Below are 24320 nucleotides of genomic sequence, written 5' to 3'. Positions count from 1 at the left end.
TGAAGGTGGCCTTGATATACAATAATATCAAAGCCCACAGTAAAAACGATAAAGGCTACTTCATCATGCCTTTTCGTGTACAAGGTTATCATTCTCTGATCCTATTCTATAGAGCAGTTCTGTAGACATGTTCAACATGAGTAATGACAATTGAACCATGCACTTTGTTGAAGGGTAGTTTAATTTTCAACAATGGGAGGGAGCAATAATAGGGTTGGAAACACGAAAACACGAATTGTTCACCACTAATGTTGGTTTGTTTTTCATCTTAATCAGAATCAATATTTCCAAGTAACATTGTGTTCAATGTGAAATGAACATTTCTCATAATAACTTCTATTTATGCATACAAAATGTTGGTTGTCGACTCAATATTCTGGATCTTGCATCAAGGGTTGACGATCTTTTTTCCCCAAAAAACAAGCGACTTTATAACACAGTGGTCATTTCTCTTGAAAGAGATGCGCCATGCTGAATCTTAAATACTCTGCAGCTTTAATAATCCGTGAAATATTGTTGCACACATTTCTAGCCATGCGCTGTTTCTATCTACACTTTTCTTGTAAATACTTTGTACTCATTTAAAAGGATAGATATATATTTCCTTGCTCTCCTTAAAGGTATGGTTTTAAGCGAAATGAGCTACAATTGTCCCTTCATCACCTACGTTTTCCAAGAAATATTACAGCAAAGCTTTCGTTTTTTTCTTAAATATTTCTGTACATAAGACTTCATGAACCATTCTCTAATTTTTGGAACAGGTCAAACCAGTCAAAAACATTACAAAAATGTTCTCAAAACATTTTATGAAATTTCAATTCTAGCTACTCAACAATACTTTAAAAAATAATATTTCTTTCTCTACATCATTTGGTTTGATCTTTAAGTTATATCACAATCAACCCGTAGATATGATTTGAAGACAAAAGTATGTCTTGCTTCATGTAAATACATAATTGTGGTGTCAGCTTAACAGTAATAATAGTCTCCTATGAACTTTTGATTCAGATGTAATCACATCACATCAGGTATCTGCTATCGGTGACAAAAAAAATTTAAAATGAAGACTTACAATTAGTGCATTGGTCATAAGTGTTAGATATGAACATTTTATGCTAAAGTTGGTCTTTAAATATCTCTGCGAGATCCAAAAAAAAAAAAAAAAAAAAAATTAATGTTAAATGTTAACACTAAAATGACGTTTCGGTTATGAGAATAAATGGTTCGCTCTATAGGCTAATTGATAGACTTAAGTGTCCTTAAAACTGTAAACAATTGACACAAATATTCAGGTCTGAACAGGTCTCCAAAAAGGTCTCGGCTGCTGTACCAAGTGCTTGTTTCCAAGGACCATGCATGTGTGTCTGTTGTTAAAGAGGTTGTGGAATGCTCGAAGACATTTCCGTCAGTTTTCGGGTATATGTAGCCTAAGGTGTGATGAAATAAAAATGACTATTGTGTCTGTCATGAAATGAGTACAAAAGGTACTTTCGAGAGCTGTTCTTCGAGTCCTGTTTCGACCCGAACGTGCAATTTGTGTAAAAGTCGTCGTTGGGGGCAGCAAACAAAACATAGTAAATCCTGACGTAATAAACAGGACTCGTTTATACTACGCTGCATCGGAAGTCCTGTTTATTACGTCACGATTTAATATATGTTTTGTTTGCTGCCCCCAACGACGACTTTTACACAAATTGCACGTTCGGGTCGAAACAGGACCTAAAAAACAGCTCTCAAAAGTACCTTATGTACTCATTTCATGACAGACACAATAGTCGGTTTTATCTCATCACACCTTAGGCTACATATACCCGAAAAATGACGGAAATGTCTTCGAGCATTTCACAACCTCTTTAACCTCTGTGGCAGTTGCTTCCCACAAGCGTTCAGAAAGTACCAATTATAAAGTGTGGTTTCGAAATTAGATTAGTTCTGTTACTCGAGTATCGGTTTGGGTCGACGGTTCTTGCCTATAAAAGTGGGGGGGGGGGGGTGTTCTGATTTATTGTAGTCCATGTAGGAGGCATTTGGGCAGATTTTGTGTGACCAGACAATACATACACATCAGCTGGCTAATTAATCAGAATATCTTTTTCCCGAGTGTTCGAGATATACATGCATGCCTAACTAGCTTTTTAAGCTTTCACAATTATACCTCTTTATTTAATCTCAATCACTCGCTCCATCATCCAAATCACGTGCTCCTGCGTCCTCAGCTTACGGGGCGTCTTGTACTGCATGACAGAAGCCGTTGTCATGGCCACCCTAAAGTCCCTTAGCTCCAGAAACGTACCTGTCCTCACGGATTTCAGCTGGGCCGGGGAGATGGTGTTGGATACCCGCAGGCCGCTGTAGTAGACGTGTTCTTGCTGAAGATGTTCATCAAACTGAAATGAAAGTGGACACTTGTCTCGTTACCAAATGGGTAGCTCTACAAAAATATTGATATAGTTGTACGTGTATTTGCGACATCTTGCGCGCGGTGCCTTCAAAGAACCTATGCATTGTCATATTTCTGTTATATAGCAACACAAACTAGTAACTAGTACATCTAAAAGTAAGGTTGGTTATCTTTGAAAATTCGCTTCAGAGTTGACTGAATTACCTTTGACCTTTGCTCTTCTGTGACTTCATTCAGCTCCCTCTTGTCAGGATCGACCTCAAGAAATACGATGTAGTATAGCTCTGTGACGAAACAAAAGGTCAGACAGAAAAAAAAACGCTCAGTGGTTGTTGCAGCATTTTTAGTATTTTAGGAGTCGGAGTAGATTTTTAAATAAAGCTTACCTGAACTTTCAGGATCGTAAACTGGGCTCTCTGCGCATGTCCAATCCACTAGTTGAATTCCTGGCCAGCCTTGAATGGTGTTCTTTATGGCAGCGTCAACAACTTGGGTGTTCACTTTCTCGTAGACTAAATTAAGATATTCTCCTGACCTGAAAAAGAGCGTCATTAAACAATGCGATGCACTGTTAGCTGGTGCCAGAGGGCCAGCTATAGTGATATCGTATAGGACTACAGAATGCATGTCCATTGTGTATACCAGATGCATGAACAGACTTCCAGTGAAAAGCCATTCTGAATTTTTTTTTTGTCATCAGCTTTATTATGATTACGTATAGTCTTGGTTTTGTTTACCTGTAGAGCATGCGCATGACAGGACAGTTCTCGTGGAATCCCACAATCTGGATGACATCTCCATTCCGATAACGATATAGCCCGGAGCGCGTGGTCAACAACAGTTCATATCTGCCACCGACCTCAACCTCGTCAATGAGAAGAGTCTTTGGGTCTTCATCCGAACTGTTCAAAAGAAACTAAAAAGTTGAACAAAGAAATCGACTAGACAGAGGTAATGGGACATGTAGCCTCCGGATTACCAAATCGGCGCCTTACCAAGAGAGCTATCCATTTGGCCGGTTTCCTAATATGTCAATGTATCTGTTCAGAGGCGCTAGTCAGAAGCCATCAATCCGAATGGGTTGAACAAAGAAATCGAATAGATAGCGGGATTTGGACACGCGGCCTCCGGATTACCGTATCGGCGCCCTACCAACAGAGCTGTCCATTTTGCTGGTTTCCCAATTAAATTGTGTCAATTTGTTTTGTTAAGGGGCGCTTTTCAAAAGCCATAAACCCATATGCCATGTGCCTAGGGATCACGCCCTAAGTCAAGATGCTTACAATAACGCAAATTTACAGGAAATACGGGAATCACTCAGAGATACCATACGGATTTTTATTACAACTTTTCATGATGAAGTAATCTTTTGGTATTAAAAAAAAAAACTAGGAATAAGAAAAGGGAGGACAAGTAAAGTGGACCACTTTGTCTTCTATAATAATCACACACCTGTTTTGCTCCGGGATGAACTCCAAGACAGCCATGTGGGGGCAGGGAGCGTATCGAAGCTCTTTCTCATGAAGCCACATGTTGATCGCGAGGTGGCCTACCTCTGTGCCGCCGTATCCCCAACTGAAGCAAGGAACACCTAGCCAAGACAAGATCAATGGTTATTTAAAACCAATACATTTTTAAAGACAATTGTATTAATGAAGATGGCAAATATTAACTTGGCACTTAGTATTCCCCTTTTTTGGTGGGACCAATATATGAATCGATTCTGTTGGGCTCCGGTTCTTATGTGTAGTTTCATAGTGCTTGCGTAGATTGAATTTTAGGCACACACTCTTCAGATTTCTATTCAATTTAACTCTTACCATAACTAAATTTTTCTTCTAGTTTCTTCTTGAAACTCATGATGTCGATTCCCTCAATGGCGACCAGATGAGGCCAGATTCTCTTCAAATGCCATGGAAGCCTTTCTCGAATTCCCTTCTCAACTTGAATACTTGGGCCTTGTCCAGTCTGAGATAGCGTTGGATTGACCGGCGTATATCAGGGTCTAGAGGGATCTTAGCATTGATCTGCCCGGTAGATAGATCATCTAACATTGCTTGCCAGTTGGTCTCCAGACACTTTAGAGCTCGGTACAATTGGGGAGTAAACATGGTAGACAAGAGAGCGAGATTGGTGTCGGCAATCGCGAACAGCATGTGAATGTAGACGGCAGAAGGCTCATTGGTGATAGTGAAGGCCGGTGGAGGAGAGCTGAGCTCCGATAAACGCATAGTGTCCTCCTGTTTGATGAACGTGTACGGAGAAATGACACGGCCAGTTTTGGTGAAAGAGATTTTGGGATGGATGTAGAAGAAACAGCGTTTCTGTACAGGGCTTGGCCGGTGAGCACACTGGTACAAAGCCAAGCGCCTGATCTGCATGCAGAGTGCATCTCCCTCTATCCAAAAAGAAACCAGGGGTATTTTCTTCCCGACTCCGGTGGTTCCCGATGTGACGCCGAATCGCACGGGCTCCTCGTCAAGAAAGACGCCTTCTTCTACGTCTGCCAGCCGCTGGATGTAATCCCTGTAGTGATCGTACGTGGTGAGCGGATGCTTCTTGCGGAGGTCTTCCACTGATTGGATCTCCCCAAGACGGTTCTTGCGCCCGTACTCCGTCTTGGCATGTCGACTGGTCAGCTCCCGGATCAGATCTTCCTGGGCTTCTCGCGGATGTTTCCACATGTGATTGATCTTTGCCAAGATGGAGGGCGTGGCTAGTCGTTCACCCTGGTGCCACCTGTAGGACATGAGTAGGGTTGTGAGGGTGTGACTCTCAGAGCATCGTAGAGTCGAGATGTGGAAGGCAATCAGGGATGAGATGCCCAGCAGCACTGCCGCAGCACCTAATCGATCAAGGTCATTAATGTGAGTACAATTTGTTTGTATAATAGGGACGTTTGTATATTAAATTCTCTCCGTAATTTCAGAGTGGCAGCATTTGGTAGTATTTTGGCATAAGCGATTCGACGTGCAGCAACGACCCGCGCATGATTTCGCCCCGATCACCACATTTTCTTTATGGTATATGTTTTCCGTTGGGTAGATGTCCATGAATAAATACCTCATTTTTTACAAGCGTACTCAGTTTCGCCAGAGGGGTTTGCGAGACCAAAATAGCGCTGCTTAAAATGCGTCACTAACAGTCGAGCCTGATGTAAAAGCTGGCCACAATTCTATTCAACTGATTTCAAAATGGCTGAGTCTGTTTCTGCACTCAATAGGGGACGTTGAACCATTGATGTAAGAACTCTCTAACCATTTTTTAAAATTATTGCTGAAACAAAAACATTGTCAAAAAACCCGCCGGGGGGGGGCAAAGTTCCTCCCTGCCCCCCCCCCCCCCCCCCCCCAGGATACGCCACTGCTAGGTTGACCCTCTGGTTCCAGGAAAACTATTCAAGCTAGACCATTGGATGTTGTAATTATTTTCAGCCAACGGTAAATTTCTATTGTTGACCCGATAAAGTGGGTTTGTTTGAGATTAAGGTGGAGCCATAATTATCCCAGATAATCAGTTGGGATTGTGCCTGGCGTACATGGACTAGTATAGATTTCATTAATTCTTTGGAAAATGAAACCTAATCCCCTCCCCCTCCAAAAAAGAAAAGTCATTGGAAACGACAACTCACCTACTGTTACTCGGAGGGCCAGATGGGATTGAGAAGTCATGCAATAGCTGAGAAAGACCGCAGCTAGGAGCGAGGAGATGAAACCCCAGCATGCACAGCGAAGATTCCAAGTAACCGCCATTTTGACTACAGGACTTTAAAGTAGGCGTGTTGAGGACTTCAAAATTTTCCACTTTGGACGTTATATGCCGGCTGTACAAAATGTAGCCTAGGTGGCGTCGGTGTGTACATTTATCAAAACAAATACCCGTACACACGATAAGGCTATTTCACCGTGCCCTTTGATATCATTCCCTTATCCTAAACAACTTCAACAATTAGAAAAGTAGATGAGAATGCAGAAGACACGATAATACGAGTTGTTTGCAACAATAAAGTTGTTTTTGTTTTCTAAAAAATAAAAGAAAGGAACTGCGATGTGCGAACCCTTGGGTTTGTGATTATGGTAGCTTGTCACCATGTGTGAAGAATTTCTTCTTCCTGGGACTGACCAGTAAATGACACTCTCTCCACTTAGATTTTCTTCTACTTCAGTATTTGATTTAATGAATGGGAGTCTCCATACTCTCCACGATATGAAGGAAATAACAAACCCCAACCACCAGGTATTAAGGACATTCCACTGCCTCGAGTTTAAATGCAAGAGAATACTACAGTGCAGTGGTCACTGTTTTTGAATCCGAGCACAATCCTGCTTCCAGCTCGTCAAGGTTTTCATTGTGCGGTCCATGCAAGGAATAACAGTGGTCGTTAGGAAGGGCGTCCTCTGGGACGCAGCGGTTTTAAATAATCGATTCCCCACATAAATATATACACATACAATCAATAATGAAATAGCACTTACTTAGATGTTAGATGGCAATTTTTCAAATTTTTTATCCATATATAACTTTCACTTTGCAACTGAACACTCTGGATCCATCATCAACGGCTGACAGGCTTTTGCAAAATATCAACATTCTGACACTGCGGTTAATTGTCTTGGTAGAGATGTGACATTCTAACTCTTAATAACGAAATGTTGGTACATGAGCTATTCAATTTTGCGTGGCACATTTAACAATTTATGAAAATGGTTAGACATTAGATTGGTTTCCTTTCAACCAGATGTTTGAAATAGGATAAGTAAACAATCCAAAGCATGAGATTTTCGGGGATTTCAGGACGCAGTGCCCTTTTAAGCTCTACTCCATATCAAGACGGGTAATGGCCCGCGAAACCCTGGCAAAGAATACACATCGACTGCGCTGGACTATTCTAAGGACAGACGATCCTGGTAAATGTTGATGCACATTCAAAACGGCCTCAATTCTTCCAGACAACCACTTCACTATCAAGCAGGACGACTGATCTCCTAAGGGGCATTCACGCCCAACACATTGTCCCTAAGCAACTTGTTAGTATCAATGGTCCGCAGTTCAAATCAGAGGAATTAAGGATCCTGAAACACCATGGAGTGTGGCACATAGCTTCAGCTCCTTATCACCCAACGACAAATGACTTGCAGGGCGCTTCGTCCAAACCTTCAAGAATGAACCGAAGTCGATGGAGGGGGAGACAAGATCAGTAATAAGGTGCCTAAGGTTTGGGTACCCACTTAACCCTTTTAACCTACTGTGGCAAAATGAGGAATGTCCCCCAAAACCATGTTCTGAGTTATCAACGCCTGAAGTTGGATGCACTGGAAAAATCAGGCAAAATCAATATGTTTTTTTTTTCTTATTTTTAAGTAGCCAAGGTATCCAAGATTCACACTATGCATTTTTGTTAAATACCCACAAAAGTTGGAAACTAAATAACGTTTTCCACTGCCGTTGGCGGCGCAATGCGTATTTCTTTTCTTTTTTTCAAAGCCGGTTTTTTTCACGAAATGAGGTTGGCGAAGTTCGGCGAGACACTGTTGAATTTCCTGGCATATCTTTGGAATAAATTTAGCTATATAAATAGATTTGGTATCATTGAAAAGCCAATGATTTGTGCTTTAACATGATGTGCGTAGCTTGAAGAGTCACAGGTGGGGGATATTCCTCATTATGATATGGCAGGTCATCAGCTTCGTTGTCTCTTCAAAACTTTTGAATTAGATATAACCACAAGTTAACAATTTCAAGTATCGGTATTGATATTAAAAAAAACGTATCGAAAGAGGAGACTTAAAATGATAAAGTAGTAAGAAGTGTAAGATTGTCATTATTTAGACTGATTTTCTTTCACGGAATGTAGGCGTGCCGTGTAAAAAGACGCATCTTTATTTTGTACATATGCGTGCTGTGACGTCATTTCAACACTAAATCAGCCAAACTAGGCATGTAATACTTCATTCTTGTGCATGTGGTTGGTCCGGTCAAAGGTCATCCAGGATAAAGACGACCAAACTGCAGAAAGCACCATAAGAAACCGATACAGCTTTCTTGTCATGTCTCGAAGATCACTTCTGTATGTTATCCCGAATGACCCATGATCCGTTATAATTAACGCATGCACACTTGGAATACCGAATTGACCATTTTATCAAGAAAATGATAAGCATTCACATGTTAATCAGTATAAATCCCTTTTTCCTAAGTGGTGTGCGAGATGTATAACTAGCTTTTTGACTTTTTACAATAGTCTCCCTACTTGGTCTCGATCACTCTCTCCATCATCCAAATCACGTGCTCTCGCGTCCTCAATTTACGAGGCGTCTTGTACATCATGACAGAAGCTGTAGTTTTGTTCACCCTGAAGTCCCTTAGCTCCAGAAAGGTACCTGGCCTCACAAATTTCACCCGGGATGGAGAGATGGTATTAGACTCCCGCAAGCCGCTGTAGTAAACGTGGTCTTGCTGAAGATGTTCATCAAACTGAAATGAACGATGAAAATAGTCTCGTTACCGAAGGATACCTCTAAAACTGTTGATATGTTAAACATGTATTTCCGACAGCCTTTCCGACACATTACTGGCTTTTATTTTAAAGAACCTGTGCATAGTAGGCCTATGTCATAATCTCATACGAAAGAAAACAAACTCCTTTTATAAATCCAGAATATTCAAAGCTCGTAACAATTTGTGAAACTTCTCTAACTTAGGAGTTGACTGAATTTTATAAATCCAGAATATTCAAAGCTCGTAACTATTTGTGAAACTTCTCTAACTTTGGAGTTGACTTATTTACCTTTGACCTTTGCTCTGCCGTGACGTCATTCAGCTCCCTCTTGCCAGGATCGACCTCAAGAAATGCAATGTAGTATAGTTCTGTGCCGAAACAAAAGGCCAGAAAAGAAAAGGGAAGTTATCACGTCATTATATCGCTCCTCAGTGTTTGTTGCAGCATTTTCAAAATCTGGTGATTCAAAGTAGTTTTTAAATAAAGCTTACCTGAACTTTCAGGATCGTAAACTGGGCTCTCTGCGCATGTCCAATCCACTAGTTGAATTCCTGGCCAGCCTTGAATGGTGTTCTTTATGGCAGCGTCAACAACTTGGGTGTTTACTTTCTCGTAGACTAAATTAAGATATTCTCCTGACCTGAAAAAGAGCGTCATTAAACATTGCGATCAAACTTTTAGCTGGTTCTAGAGGGCCTAGCCTAGTGTCCCTATCTATAGTCAGTGGGCTTGTGGTGGCCCATATGTAATTTCGGGTACATTCTTTGAAACTCTCAGGATCACTAGAGGATACCTCAAGAAGTTCCAAACCACTTGATGCCATTTTCTTCTGACCCTTTTGTGGGCGTGGCCATGATTTTAAAAAGTGGGGGGCATCGCGCGCAAATTTTTTTACAAAATGTTCCTTTTCTTTTTCGCATTTGGACAGTTCACCAAAGTGCTACATCACAAGAAAACAAATCCACAATTTTGCCTCTTTTGGGGGTGGGGCAACATTTTAAAAAGTGGGGGTCACATGTCGCTAACAGAAAATCGACCTGTAAAATGCAATCTTGAGGTGTTTTGTTTTTGTTTTTGTTTTTGTTTCAATCCATTATAATTTGGCAAGGAAAAAAACGTTTACATGTCAACTCATAAATTCTTTGGCTCCCATTTGGGGGGCGTGTCACACTTTTTTCATAAAAAGGGGGCATACGTGTATTCCAAAAGAAGGCTTGTGCGAGCCCATATGGATTATTGCACATTCTTTCAAACTCTCACAAACACCTCTGGACACCTCAACAAGTGACAATCTGCTCCCCCCCACTCCCCCCCCCCCATTGGCCATTAAAATGGCAGCCGTTTTTAACATATCTGGCATATTGTACACATACATGTACAAATGGACAAATAATCAATTTTATGAGACATTTATGTTTTGATATACAGTGAAATCTCGATAAGTCAAACTTTGAGAGAATGGGCTCAAAATGTGAGCTAAGCTGAGTTTTGAGTCAAGCAGGGTTGTATATCACTGTTATACAACTAAAGGGAATAATTAGTCTTTGTTTGACTTAACAGGAGGTTTAATTTATCAACAGTTTGACATTTTGAGATTTCACTGTAGTTTATTTTGTCCTGACAACAATGCTGACCTTGTTTTATAACATACAAACTGCAATAGCCTTTTTAACTTCAAATTTATTCATCTTCACTTCATTTATAAAAATGATATTATGAAATGTGGTACTCGATCATTGGAAATAAAATTCGAAAATTACAAATTGCAATATTAAGAGTAAAATTTGCCAAACTTGGGTGATTTAGTGAATCCTACATAAGTCACTTGTAATTGGACAACATATTTGGTATTTAATATCCATGACGTTATTTAGTAATAGAAAAGTGTGAGACTACATTGTCAATAGTTTCAGAATCCAGATCTGGATGGATTACACAACATTTTGTGTGTGTGTCACAGTTTTAAATATGGCATATCACTGAATATATGTATCATTAATATAATTGGTGCCATACTTTAAGATCAGATATATCAGAAGGAAAACTTGATATCCCAAGCCTCTGTCAATAGGTTTGCCTAACTTTTGAGTTTTTCGCTTTAGAAAACCATGCTGGAATGTTAAGGTAAAGGATTTGTAGTTATTAAAATACGTTTATAATTTGAACTGGTCACATGCTTTTCTTGAATCTGTGGGGAGCCAGGTTGGCGCTTGGGGAGTCAGGTTGGCTCATTGGTTACTTTCCTCGCCTTTCATCGCAGGGTTTGATTTCTGCCTGGGCCTTCATGTGGATTGGGTTTTCAGAAACTATTGGCAATATAGTCATCAAAGTTTCAGCCTAAGATGTGTTTCTCTACTCGGTGGCTACAAATCCTTTTGATATATCCAATCTTGAAGTACATCACCAATCATATCATTTATGGTGATATGCCAAATTTAAAACTGTTAAGTGAAACAAATCTTGTGTAATCCATCATGTGTAATCTGGATTCTGAAACTATTGACAATATAGTCTCACACTTTTCTATTACAAAATAAGGTCATGGATATTAAATGCCAAATATGTTGTCCAATTACAAGTGACTTATAAAGGATTCACTAAATCACCCAAGTTTGATAAGTTTTACTCTTAATATTGAACTTTGTCATTTTCAAACAATATTTCCAATGACCGAGTACCACATTTAATAATATCATATTTATAAATGAAGTGAAGATAAATAAATTTGAAGTTAAAAAGGCTATTGCAGTTTGTGTGTAATAAAACGAGGTCAACATTGTTGTCAGGACAAAATAAACTACAGTGAAATCTCAAAATGTCAAACTGTTGATAACTCAAACCTCCTGTTAAGTCAATCAAGGACTTTATTCCCTTCTATAACAGTGATATACAACCCTGCTTAGGCCAAAGAAAAAGTCTCCGGTTTCTGGTATGGAGCTTGCCCAAAAAGTGGTGCGGCGACGCGGCTTTTTTTTTTTTTTTTTACCTGATTTTTTTGCTTCAAATGTCGGCTGATGACTGCAAATGGTGCCCGACTAAACTTAGTGCAAATATATGGGAGTCCAGAGAGGCCACATAAAGCTTATTCTCGACCATAACCCAATCTAAAAACACGTTAAAATTGTGCAGCAGCATGATTCCAGTCAAACCAGTGAGTTTGGCGGTTTTGAGACATCATCTTTTATTGAAAAAAAAACAACTTTTTCATTTTGCCGACGCACATGGCAACGGCGACGCGCGCGCATACCAGAATTATTTTCTGTCATGTTTTATTTTTAATGAAATAGTTTTTAAAAAATGAATAACATAATATAATACATTTGCGGGGTGAATATACAAGAGAGGTCACCCACTGAAAAAAGGCGCTCTCTTTTGCCCACAATATGTCAAAAAAGGCGTATATGGACCTTATAGGTAGCAGTCATCAAGGCAATACATTTGTCTTGCTGTGACATACCAGAAATAAACCTTTTAAGCACTCTTTGTTACTGAATTAAAATAACAAATGATGCCCTATAAGACGGCCGCTATACTCATAAAATCTACCCATGAGGTCTAAGAAATACGAAGGGTGCTCAAGTTTAAGGAATAAGTCAATCTGGCATGAAATGTTATCATGGCCTACGTCAAAGTGAAAATGCACAAAACGCTGCTCCGTCCCATAAATTCAAAACTTTTATTTTTCGATTCATTGACATTCAACGGTTGTATTCAAAAATGCTATCAAAAGCTTGGAAAACACAACGACTATCCTCTATCAATAGAATTTCTGTAGAAATAAAACTATGCAGTTTTTCTAGTATATATTTCCCTGCTCAGTCTTGCAATTGACTGTGTATTTCGTTAATCTTTCAGAAATTTGAGATAATTAACACACTGTTATAATGCAACTCAAAATAATTATAATATACACGACTACATGTAATTGTTGCACAGATTTTTCATATTATTCAGGGAATTATTGTAATAGAGGGAATTATTGTTGTTAATGTATTTTTACTCTGTTGGACGGTTTTTAATCAAATTTGGTATACTACTTTTAATTGGATAGCCTAGTTGTATTTTTGGAAGACAGGTGTTTTTACCAATTAATCTGAATAAATAAAGTATTATTCCATCCTGTATGCTCATTGCCTCTGTCCCTTTGCCAGATTCATGCTATTGTGTCTCATTCAGTGCAAATCACTGGAGTTCGTTTCATTCCCTTTAACGCGTTTCTATCATTCCGTTCCCCCTGTGAGCGTCCTTCGTTTGTCTTCTAAGGCCAAAAAAAAGTCTCCGGTTTCTGGTATGGAGCTTGCCCAAAAAGTGGTGCAGCGACGCGGCTTTTTTTTTTTTTACCTGATTTTTTTGCTTCAAATGTCGGCTGATGACTGCAAATGGTGCCCGACTAAACTTAGTGCAAATATATGGGAGTCCAGAGAGGCCACATAAAGCTTATTCTCGACCATAACCCAATCTAAAAACACGTTAAAATTTTGCAGCAGCATGATTCCAGTCAAACCAGTGAGTTTGGTGGTTTTGAGACATCATCTTTCATTGAAAAAAAAACTTTTTTCATTTTGCCGACGCGCATGGCTACGGCGACGCGCGCGCATACCAGAAACCGGAGACTTTTTTTTTTTGGCCTTAACTAAAAACTCTGTTTTCCACACCAAATTATAAGGGATTGTAACAAATACAAAAACAAAACAAAAAAGCTCAAGATTGCCTGTTACAGGTCGATTTTCTGTTAGCAACGTGTGCCCCCACTTATTTAAAAAGTTGCCCCACCCCCAAAAGAGGCACAATTGTGGAATATTTTTTTCTTGTGATGTAGCACTTGAGTTAACTGTCCAAATGTGAAAAAGAAAATTAATTTTTTTTAAATATTTTTTTAGGCGAGCCATCAGATAACAGACCGTTCGGGTACCGGGTCCGGTATGCTAATTTCTTTCACCCCAATCGGTACGAAGCCAGAAGCCACCCGGTCAGAAATTTGAGATAATTAACACACTGTTATAATGCAACTCAAAATAATTATAATATACACGACTACATGTAATTGTTGCACAGATTTTTCATATTATTCAGGGAATTATTGTAATAGAGGGAATTATTGTTGTTAATGTATTTTTACTCTGTTGGACGGTTTTTAATCAAATTTGGTATACTACTTTTAATTGGATAGCCTAGTTGTATTTTTGGAAGACAGGTGTTTTTACCAATTAATCTGAATAAATAAAGTATTATTCCATCCTGTATGCTCATTGCCTCTGTCCCTTTGCCAGATTCATGCTATTGTGTCTCATTCAGTGCAAATCACTGGAGTTCGTTTCATTCCCTTTAACGCGTTTCTATCATTCCGTTCCCCCTGTGAGCGTCCTTCGTTTGTCTTCTAAGGCCAAAAAAAAGTCTCCGGTTTCTGGTATGGAGCTTGCCCAAAAAGTGGTGCAGCGACGCGGCTTTTTTTTTTTTTTACCTGATTTTTTTGCTTCAAATGTCGGCTGATGACTGCAAATGGTGCCCGACTAAACTTAGTGCAAATATATGGGAGTCCAGAGAGGCCACATAAAGCTTATTCTCGACCATAACCCAATCTAAAAACACGTTAAAATTTTGCAGCAGCATGATTCCAGTCAAACCAGTGAGTTTGGTGGTTTTGAGACATCATCTTTCATTGAAAAAAAAACTTTTTTCATTTTGCCGACGCGCATGGCTACGGCGACGCGCGCGCATACCAGAAACCGGAGACTTTTTTTTTTGGCCTTAACTAAAAACTCTGTTTTCCACACCAAATTATAAGGGATTGTAACAAATACAAAAACAAAACAAAAAAGCTCAAGATTGCCTGTTACAGGTCGATTTTCTGTTAGCAACGTGTGCCCCCACTTATTTAAAAAGTTGCCCCACCCCCAAAAGAGGCACAATTGTGGAATATTTTTTTCTTGTGATGTAGCACTTGAGTTAACTGTCCAAATGTGAAAAAGAAAATTAATTTTTTTTAAATATTTTTTTAGGCGAGCCATCAGATAACAGACCGTTCGGGTACCGGGTCCGGTATGCTAATTTCTTTCACCCCAATCGGTACGAAGCCAGAAGCCACCCGGTCAGAAATTTGAGATAATTAACACACTGTTATAATGCAACTCAAAATAATTATAATATACACGACTACATGTAATTGTTGCACAGATTTTTCATATTATTCAGGGAATTATTGTAATAGAGGGAATTATTGTTGTTAATGTATTTTTACTCTGTTGGACGGTTTTTAATCAAATTTGGTATACTACTTTTAATTGGATAGCCTAGTTGTATTTTTGGAAGACAGGTGTTTTTACCAATTAATCTGAATAAATAAAGTATTATTCCATCCTGTATGCTCATTGCCTCTGTCCCTTTGCCAGATTCATGCTATTGTGTCTCATTCAGTGCAAATCACTGGAGTTCGTTTCATTCCCTTTAACGCGTTTCTATCATTCCGTTCCCCCTGTGAGCGTCCTTCGTTTGTCTTCTAAGGCCAAAAAAAAGTCTCCGGTTTCTGGTATGGAGCTTGCCCAAAAAGTGGTGCAGCGACGCGGCTTTTTTTTTTTTTTACCTGATTTTTTTGCTTCAAATGTCGGCTGATGACTGCAAATGGTGCCCGACTAAACTTAGTGCAAATATATGGGAGTCCAGAGAGGCCACATAAAGCTTATTCTCGACCATAACCCAATCTAAAAACACGTTAAAATTTTGCAGCAGCATGATTCCAGTCAAACCAGTGAGTTTGGTGGTTTTGAGACATCATCTTTCATTGAAAAAAAAACTTTTTTCATTTTGCCGACGCGCATGGCTACGGCGACGCGCGCGCATACCAGAAACCGGAGACTTTTTTTTTTGGCCTTAACTCAAAACTCTGTTTTCCACACCAAATTATAAGGGATTGTAACAAATACAAAAACAAAACAAAAAAGCTCAAGATTGCCTGTTACAGGTCGATTTTCTGTTAGCAACGTGTGCCCCCACTTATTTAAAAAGTTGCCCCACCCCCAAAAGAGGCACAATTGTGGAATATTTTTTTCTTGTGATGTAGCACTTGAGTTAACTGTCCAAATGTGAAAAAGAAAATTAATTTTTTTTAAATATTTTTTTAGGCGAGCCATCAGATAACAGACCGTTCGGGTACCGGGTCCGGTATGCTAATTTCTTTCACCCCAATCGGTACGAAGCCAGAAGCCACCCGGTCACTGAAGCGTGACGCCCCAATCGGTCCAAACTGGTGACTCAGGGTTTCACAATAGGCAACATAAATTGAAGTCTGGCCATTGTTGGAGGATTATTCAGCCCACTGGGGATTACCAGCGGCAACTTCTATGAAGCTCATTACAGTCATTGTTGCCTACGGAGGATTAGCGCGTCGCAAATTGGTTCCTTTGTGATGAGCCAGAGCCATGGTGCAGAAGCCTGGTGGAGTTAATCCAGGCCGATCGGTTCCATGCAAGGTCCCAATCCCTTCATCATACTGGGCGGGCTCAACCCCGAACGGTCCGGGGAGGGATTCTAATTTGAGGGCTCGCCTTACGCGCGAAGCCCCCCACTTTTTAAAATCATGGCCACGCCCACAAAAGGGTCAGAAAAAATGGCATCAAGTGGTTTTGAACTTCTTGAGGTATCCTCTAGTGATCCTGAGAGTTTCAAAGAATGTACCCAAAATTGCATATGGGGGGTCATTTTCGACCGTAAGCCCACTGACTACTAGCTCGCGGACTTTAATACTGACTGTCACTTGTCAGATGGACTTCAATATCTATTATATAATGTAATCCTATGGTATAGGTTTACAAATTGCATATCCATCATACACGGTGAGTAAAAAAAAAACGAAACCCAAATGTCGGGACCATTGCTTTAGTGAAGTTCTAAATGTAGCACTTTTAGAACCTAGGATATAAAAGCCCGAGTCATAAGCTTTCTTTTAGTACAAGAATCATTCAAATCACTCGTGTACTGTTCAAGTTATGGGCTTTTAAACACAACCACCGCTTTAAAGTTCTGTCCACGGATCACAAAAAGGTAGGTGTTCTTTCAGCAAAATGAAAACAAATCGCATAGGGATGTGAATTGTTTTCGTTTTGCTGAAAGAACGCACACTTTCTGTGTGATTTGTGGACAGAACTTTAAAACGGTGGTTGTGTTTAAAATTCTGTAACTTGAAAAGTACATACGTGATTTGAATAATTTTTAAACTAAAAGAAAGCTTATGAATTGGGCTTTAACATCCTAAATTTTTTCTAAGTGCTACATGCAGAACCTCACTAAAACAATAGTCCCGACATTTGGGTTTCATGTTTTTGACTCACCCTGTATAGACCAGATGCATGAAAAGACTCCCATTGAAAAGCCATACTGAATCAATTAAATTTTGCCCGCTCTGGCATCAACTTTCTAGGATTACTTGGTTTTGTTGTTTACCTGTAGAGCATGCGCATGGCAGGGCAGTTCTCGTGGAATCCCACAATCTGGATGACATCTCCATTCCGATAACGGTATAGCCCGGAGCGCGTGGTCAACACCAGTTCATATCTGCCACCGACCTCAACCTCGTCAATGAGCAGAGTCTTTGGGTCTTCATCCGAACTGTTCAAAATTAAAAGGTCTCAAGTTGAACAAAGATATCGACAAGAGTGGTGATTGGACATGGCATGCAGCCTCCGTATTACCGTATCGGCGTTCTACATGTACCTACAAAGCTATCCATTTTCCCCCAAGAGTATCTCCCACTGTTCAGAGGCACTAGTCAGAAGCCATAAATCCGAATGCCATGTTGTCAGGGATTGCGGCCCGGATGTCACGATGCAAGCAAAATAAGCAACGTCGCAAACCTAGGAAATATGGGAATCACTTTTCACATTAAACCACAATGGGAAAGTGACCTTGTGTATTATCACTACATAATGATTGTGAAGTCGACCCATAACAACAATTATTTGGAATTAAACAGAAGGAATTAAATATTTTTGGGGGTTTGCTTTCATGGCAAAGGAATCTGTATGTATTTCAAGAAACTAAGGATTCGAAAAGGGGAACAAAAATAAAGTGGACCATTTTTTTCTTCTGTGATTATCACACACCTGTTTTGCTCCGGGATGAACTCTACGACGGCCATATGAGGACAGAGGGCGTATCGAACCTCTTTGTCATGAAGCCACATGTTGATCGCCAGCTGGCCTACCTCTGTGCTGCCATATGCCCAATTGAAGTATGGAACTCCTAGCCAAGACATGACCAGTGGTAAGTTATTACGAATCATGTTTTAGACAAGTGCATAGATCAAGATGGCTTACGACACTTGACAGAGTATTCCTTTTTTTCTTCATTTTTTTTAGTAGGACAAGGATAATGATTTGATTCTGTTTGGCTCAGGTTCTTTCACAGTGCTTACGCAGATCGTATTTAAGGCGCACAATGAGATTTAAGTTCAATTTAACCCTTACCATCAGTATATGTTTCTTCAATTTTCTTCTTGAAACCCGCGATGTCGATTGCTTCAATGGCGATCAGATGAGGCCAGATTCTCTTCAAAATGCCATGAAACCCTTTCTCGAATTCGCTTCTCAACTGGGATACGCGGGCCTTGTCCGGTCTCAGATAGCCTTGGAGAGACCGGCGTGTATCAGGGTCTAGAGGGATCTTAGCATTGATCTGCCCGGTAGATAGATCCTCCAGCATTACTTGCCATTTGGCCTCTAGACACTTCAGAGCTCGGTACATTTGGGGAGTAAACATGGTAGACAAGAGAGCGAGATTGGTGTCGGCAATCGCGAACAGCATGTGAATGTAGACGGCAGAAGGCTCATTGGTGATAGTGAAGGCCGGTGGAGGAGAGCTGAGCTCCGATAAACGCTTAGTGTCCTCCTGTTTGATGAACGTGTACGGAGAAATGACACGGCCAGTTTTGGTGAGAGAGATTTTGGGATGGATGTAGAAGAAACAGCGTTTCTGTACAGGGCTTGGCCGTTGAGCACCCTGGTACAAAGCCAAGCGCTTGATCTGGCTGCAGAGTGCATCTCCCTCCACCCCAAAAGAAACCAGTGGTATTTTCTTCCCGGCTCCGGTGGTTCCCGATGTGACGCCGAATCGCATGGGCTCCTCGTCAAGGAAAACGCCTTCTTCTCCGTCTGCCAGCCGCTGGATGTAGTCACAATAGTGATCGTACGTGGTGAGAGGATGCTTCTTGCGGAGGTCTTCCACCGATCGGATCTCCCCAAGACGGTTCTTGCGCCCGTACTCCGTCTTGGCATGTCGCCTGGTCAGCTCCCTTATCAGATCTTCCTGGGCTTCACGCGGACGTTTCCACATGTAAGTGGCCCTTGCCAAGGTGGAGGGCGTGGCTAGACGTTCACCCTGGTGCCACTTGTAGGACATGAGTAGGGTTATGAGTGTGTGGCTCTCAGAGCATCGTAGAGTCGAGATGTGGAAGGCAATCAGAGATGAGATGCCAATCAGCACTGCTGCAGCGCCTGATGCAATGAAATGGATTCATAGGAGTCAGGCAAGCTTGGTAAAACTGGTAATAGGACGGATTTAGTTGATTCAGATTGGCCATTCACTGCATGGAAGTCTTTCATGCATGTGGCGTACATACACAATTGGTCGGATTGAGCAATGACCGGCTCTCTTTACCGGCGAACAACCAGGCTAAGCCATACGTGAGAGTGGGTCAGTCAGTGATGAGATTGGTACAAAGAGGACATAAGTATGGCCCTCAGGCAACTATGTTAATAAGACCATTGGCTGTATAGTCGTTATTTCAGCTATCCGTAAATTTCTGTTCTCTTCATAATTATTTTATAATAATATTATAGCAAATGAGCCCATAGAGTGGGTCTCGTTTGAAATAAGATGGAGACACACTTATCCCACGTAATACGTCTTGGTATAGGTTCCATATACAATTTAGAAAGTTGCAACTTTACCCCTAAAAAGGATTTTTGTTTGTCAATAAAAGCAACAACTCACCTGCTATGACTCGGAAGGCGAGATGAGACTGAGGAGAAAAGCAATAGGTGAGAAGGACCGAAGCTAGGAGCGACGAGATGAACCCCCAGCATGCACAGCGAAAATTCCACTTAACCGCCATTTTGATTATAAGACTTCAGAGTGGGCGTGTCGGGTCTTTTGAATCGTCCACTTTGGAATCCGTTATGCCTGCTGTGATCCAACATACTTAGTAAGTGGCGTCGATGTATACTTATCAAAACACATGGCACAGTTAAAACGTATGAGATTGTTCCCAATTTGCTGTTCTATTCATAAGAACGTCTCTATTCATTATAGTCAGGTGGCATTACTGTAAAATTTGTAACCAATTTGGCCCTATGAAACGGCTCTATTTTGCAATGGAGCGTAGGCGTTTATTTTCAAAATGGCGATAGACTTGAGGAATGCTTTTATAGAGGTGATCAACTAGATAGAATTTTCTCCCGAAAGTCATCGGTTACCCCCCCCCCCAAAAAAAAAAACCGGAAAATGAAAGATGATGAAATAAGCCTTTATACACCTTGGAAGGTTGTGGTTAGTTTTAATATATTGTTTTTGGAAGTACGCGTTATTATCATAGTTCTATGTTCACGAGTCCATGTCTGAACCCCCAAACTCGTCTGCTGCTAGTACTAGCCAGTGGCCCACCCATTGGGTTTTTTTTAATGGGGGCAGACTATATTGACGTTGGTGGCACCACTTACACCCCTATTATACTACTCGAAAATAGGCCTCATACATATCACCAAGGTCAAATCGTGGGACTAAAAAAAAAAAAAAAAAAAAAGACAACCCCTTGGTTTGGGGGGGGGGGGGCTCGAGCCCCCCGACGGCCCCTCCCCCCCCCCCCCCCCCTTGGGTGCGGCACTGAGCTAGGCTAGTCTGTTGTGGCTGCTCAACCTACCTCCCGTTTTGATAATGTGAAATATTTATTGAAGGTTTTTTGGGGTAATTGGCTTGGAAAGACTACATACTTCTTTAGAGTATTTGGAACGTTGGGCGTAACAGCCTAAATCGGAAAAATAACCACTTCGCCCCGTTACCACCTCTTCGCATGTGACATTGGTTGCCTTTCATCTCAATCGAATGGTGGTCACTTTGCCAGTCGCATTCCGTTGGCCGCGGGCTTTATCAAATTAACTTCAAATTCAAAAGTTTTTCCCAGCAACGTGGGAAATAGGCCGAAAGCTCGAGCCTTAAAATTACATTTCCTTATAACACAATACTTTAGCTATTTTTGTATCAATTTCCAAACGTGAGAGTACGACCACCTAAAGGTCGAAGTTTCCGCATTGAACATTTGAATAATTAGTTTTGTTGATAATAATGTTCTAATAATAAAAGTTATATTCAGTTATCACTGCACTGAAAAATAAAGATTTTTTTTCAAAGGCAATATCTACCACCTCACAAAAAAGAACAGGCTACTCAGATCAGTTCAAAATGTATAAATGAAAGTATTTTGTCAATTTTGAACCTTAAATCGCTTGTAATTTGTTGCATCGGATCACAAAATGTTAAAATGACTCTTGGCTCGGTACATGAGTTATTATAACAATCTGTATTTATTAAATATAATTTTATGTAAGATGACGTCGTAATGAAGTCACACTATATCTTGCGATCAAGCTTAATGTAAACACCAAGTTTCTATTGTATGCGTTGTCCGTTTGAAAGAAAAGCTGCGGAGAAGTATTGGCCAGAAGAAAAAAAAAACAGTAAGAAGAAACCAACACAAAACGGAAATGTGATCCTCATTGTACTGCTGGTAACGCCGATAGTAAATGTCAAATTGCTTTGCGGCTGGAAATAAGAATACATTGCTCGAGGCAATGTCCAGCCTGCAACACTACACAAAGTGGGAACGTTACTCTAGCCTGTTTCCTTGTAAACGTATAATTCAAAATGGACCAGGGTTTAAATTCATACATTTTCAAATCAGCAAAATTCCTGTGATAGGTTTTAATCATCGGCTGAATAAATCAATTTTAAATACCAAGTTTTATCGTCATCGCGTTAACAATTGAAAGGACTTCTTTTTTATTTTAAGGATTCTGTTTGCATTTTGAGTTCACCTACCTTTGATCTTCCGGTAGCTACCCCCAGAAAGAAAGATCAAGCGATTCCAGTACACGACCAAAACAAATCATCAAGGTATGCTCTATCAGACTGCATGGTACGAAGATGATTGATCATTTTGTTCTCGAGTTATAAGCGGAAGAAAATGTGTCGCTTTTTCACTAAATGACGTCATCATGACGTCAGAATAATACACAAACCTGTGGCTCAGGGTTGATGTTGGTTCAAATTTTCAAGTAATACCGGTCAGAAGCAAACCCGCGGAAAATTATTGTCCGGGGGAAAAAAGAAAGGAAGAAAGAAGATAAATCCCGACCATTGTCCGATCACCAAATTACTGCACAATACATTGTTGGCACATGATGCGCGCGTACTGTGCACCTGCAATGCTTGAGACTATTATTTACTTACAGTCAAATTAGGTGTTTCAAAATAATTTGGTAGTTTTGTTAAGTATTGTTTGCAAATGTTGTAGATTACCTTTAAACACACTGCCGTGAAAGACCGATTGTGTTGTTTTTATGTTCAATATTTGTAAGGTTAGAACTACAGTTTGGCCTTTGGAAACGCAAAACGTATACGAAGTAGAGTGTAATAAGGTTTGGCTGGTTGCAATCGTGTCTCCTAGACAACCATTTTCAGGATTTTTAAAACCCTGAAGCGTCTGCAATTCGCAAAACGCTCCAAAAGATAATGTTTACTTGAGAAAAATATCTGGCCGTGACCAGAATCCTAAAACCACCGATAATTATAACAAGCAATTTTCTGCTTTAAACAGTATTGTTGGCGCTAAGCAAATCGCAGGCCTTTAAAAGGTTTCAGATGTGATTCGTAGTGTTTAAACGTACCGCAAAAAAACTCACTTTTTAATCTTGCTCTTCTTGACAGTTTTCTCCGTTTGTCGTCTGAAGTTGAAGATGAGCTTTGGTCGTTGTGAGAATATAGAGGCCGTTCCTGCTTTAAAAACTCACCATCGATTTCCGGAGCAGTGACGAAAAAACTCGGCCCCAGTTTGTGATTGGCCCCTGCCCGCTGCCAGTCAGACATCACCAACTCCCTCATTGGTCAGCAGGATGTATATGCTAATTGTTACTGATTAAAATTTTCAGTGAGACTATATTTAATTTGAACTTAAAATTACCTATGCTCTGTGCATGGTCGTATTTATATTTGCACAAATCTCGTAAAGCTCCGTTGGCATACGTACGTACACACAGTGGCGTCACCAGACTTTTCAGTCTGGGGGGGAACAGGGGGGCACCAGCATTTGATGGGGGGGGGGCACTTAGGTGGATACGGATCGCCGTCCTGGGGGAGGGGTCTAAGGGGAGGGGGTGCCCCCCTCCCCTTTGGAAAATTTTCGCATACGGAGGATGGGCTAGATGCAAAATGGTGCCACATTTGATGCTAAATTCGATCTAAAGATATCTCCAGAAATTGCTATTTTTGAGGTAATGATTTTAACAACGCGCAGAATTTTGCAGAGGATAGGGGGGGGGGCACCAGCATTTGATGGCGGGGCACTCGGGGGCACTAGGTTTTCCAGGGGGGGCACGTGCCCCCCTGCCCCCCCCCCCCCCCCCCCCCCCCCCTGGCGACGCCACTGCGTACACAGTGTACATGTACGTTGATATCGCACGCGATGCAATTAGAATCCTATAACATATTTCTAAATAGGTCAGGGGTTGTGAAAAAGACTGTACAGTCTATCTGGAACCACTTCCCTGATAGAAAAGCTTAAAATAACTATATTAAACTGTAAATGAGAAAGAACACTATTTAAAATGTAAAATTTAAAAGAAAAATTAAACATTTAAACAATTTTGAAATTCGAAAATAAACTGAAGTAGGAGTACAATAAGGAACTGAAAAGCCTAATATACGAGTGTAAAAATATTTAACTAAAGAAATAAAACGAAATGAAATAAAAATAAAATTGTAAAATTAACACGATAAAACTCACTGCCCAACAAAAACAAGGGAGATTAGATAAAAGTATGATCGAAAAAATTACACGCAAAAATGAAGCATTAAAATGTGTAAATATACAACTGATTATTAAATAAGTGCCATTAAACAACGAAATGTCGCAATCAATATGCAGAGTAGTAGATATGTTGTTAATATTATTACAATTATAATCTCGACATATCTTTGCTACTTGCTACTATTGTCCTTATGATTTGTTGATTGGGAGGACTCAATTTTTTTCTGCGATCATCGTCAGTTAAAAACATGAATAAACCAAGAAATTGATAAAACCATAATTAACCTTTGTTGCATGAAAAAAATGACTAGCATAGATCCCCCCTTGTTAAAGGAAATGTACAACATATG

General features: G+C 40.3%; 1 protein-coding gene and 1 pseudogene across 1 annotated transcript; both read right to left on the bottom strand.

Annotated features, from left to right (window-relative positions):
• Window positions 1-1994: 1994 nt before the first annotated feature.
• Window positions 1995-6954, bottom strand: LOC119721471 (annotated as a pseudogene).
• Window positions 6955-8647: 1693 nt separating this feature from the next.
• LOC119721470 (probable indole-3-acetic acid-amido synthetase GH3.9) lies at window positions 8648-20004 on the bottom strand. Its single transcript, XM_038191550.1, has 7 exons — window positions 19884-20004; window positions 18359-19384; window positions 17996-18134; window positions 17337-17501; window positions 9392-9540; window positions 9189-9268; window positions 8648-8875 (listed from the first exon to the last, which is right to left on the bottom strand). The coding sequence occupies exons 1-7, from the start codon at window positions 20002-20004 to the stop codon at window positions 8648-8650; spliced, it is 1908 nt and encodes a 635-aa protein (XP_038047478.1).
• Window positions 20005-24320: the final 4316 nt, after the last annotated feature.

Source organism: Patiria miniata, unplaced genomic scaffold (assembly GCF_015706575.1).
Source record: "Patiria miniata isolate m_02_andy unplaced genomic scaffold, ASM1570657v1 HiC_scaffold_13, whole genome shotgun sequence".
NCBI lineage: Eukaryota > Metazoa > Echinodermata > Asteroidea > Valvatida > Asterinidae > Patiria > Patiria miniata.
The sequence above is the reverse complement of the archived record's forward strand: the minus strand, read 5'-3'. Positions and strand labels throughout refer to the sequence as shown.

Coding starts and splice junctions, on each gene's coding strand:
- LOC119721470 (XM_038191550.1), bottom strand. CDS start 20,004: ATGGCGGTTAAGTGGAATTTTCGCTGTGCATGCTGGGGGTTCATCTCG. Junction 17,502..17,995: donor TTCATCCCGGAGCAAAACAG/GTGTGTGATAAT, acceptor AATTTTGAACAG/TTCGGATGAAGACCCAAAGA. Junction 9,541..17,336: donor GCCATGCGCATGCTCTACAG/GTAAACAACAAA, acceptor GCTCTTTTTCAG/GTCAGGAGAATATCTTAATT.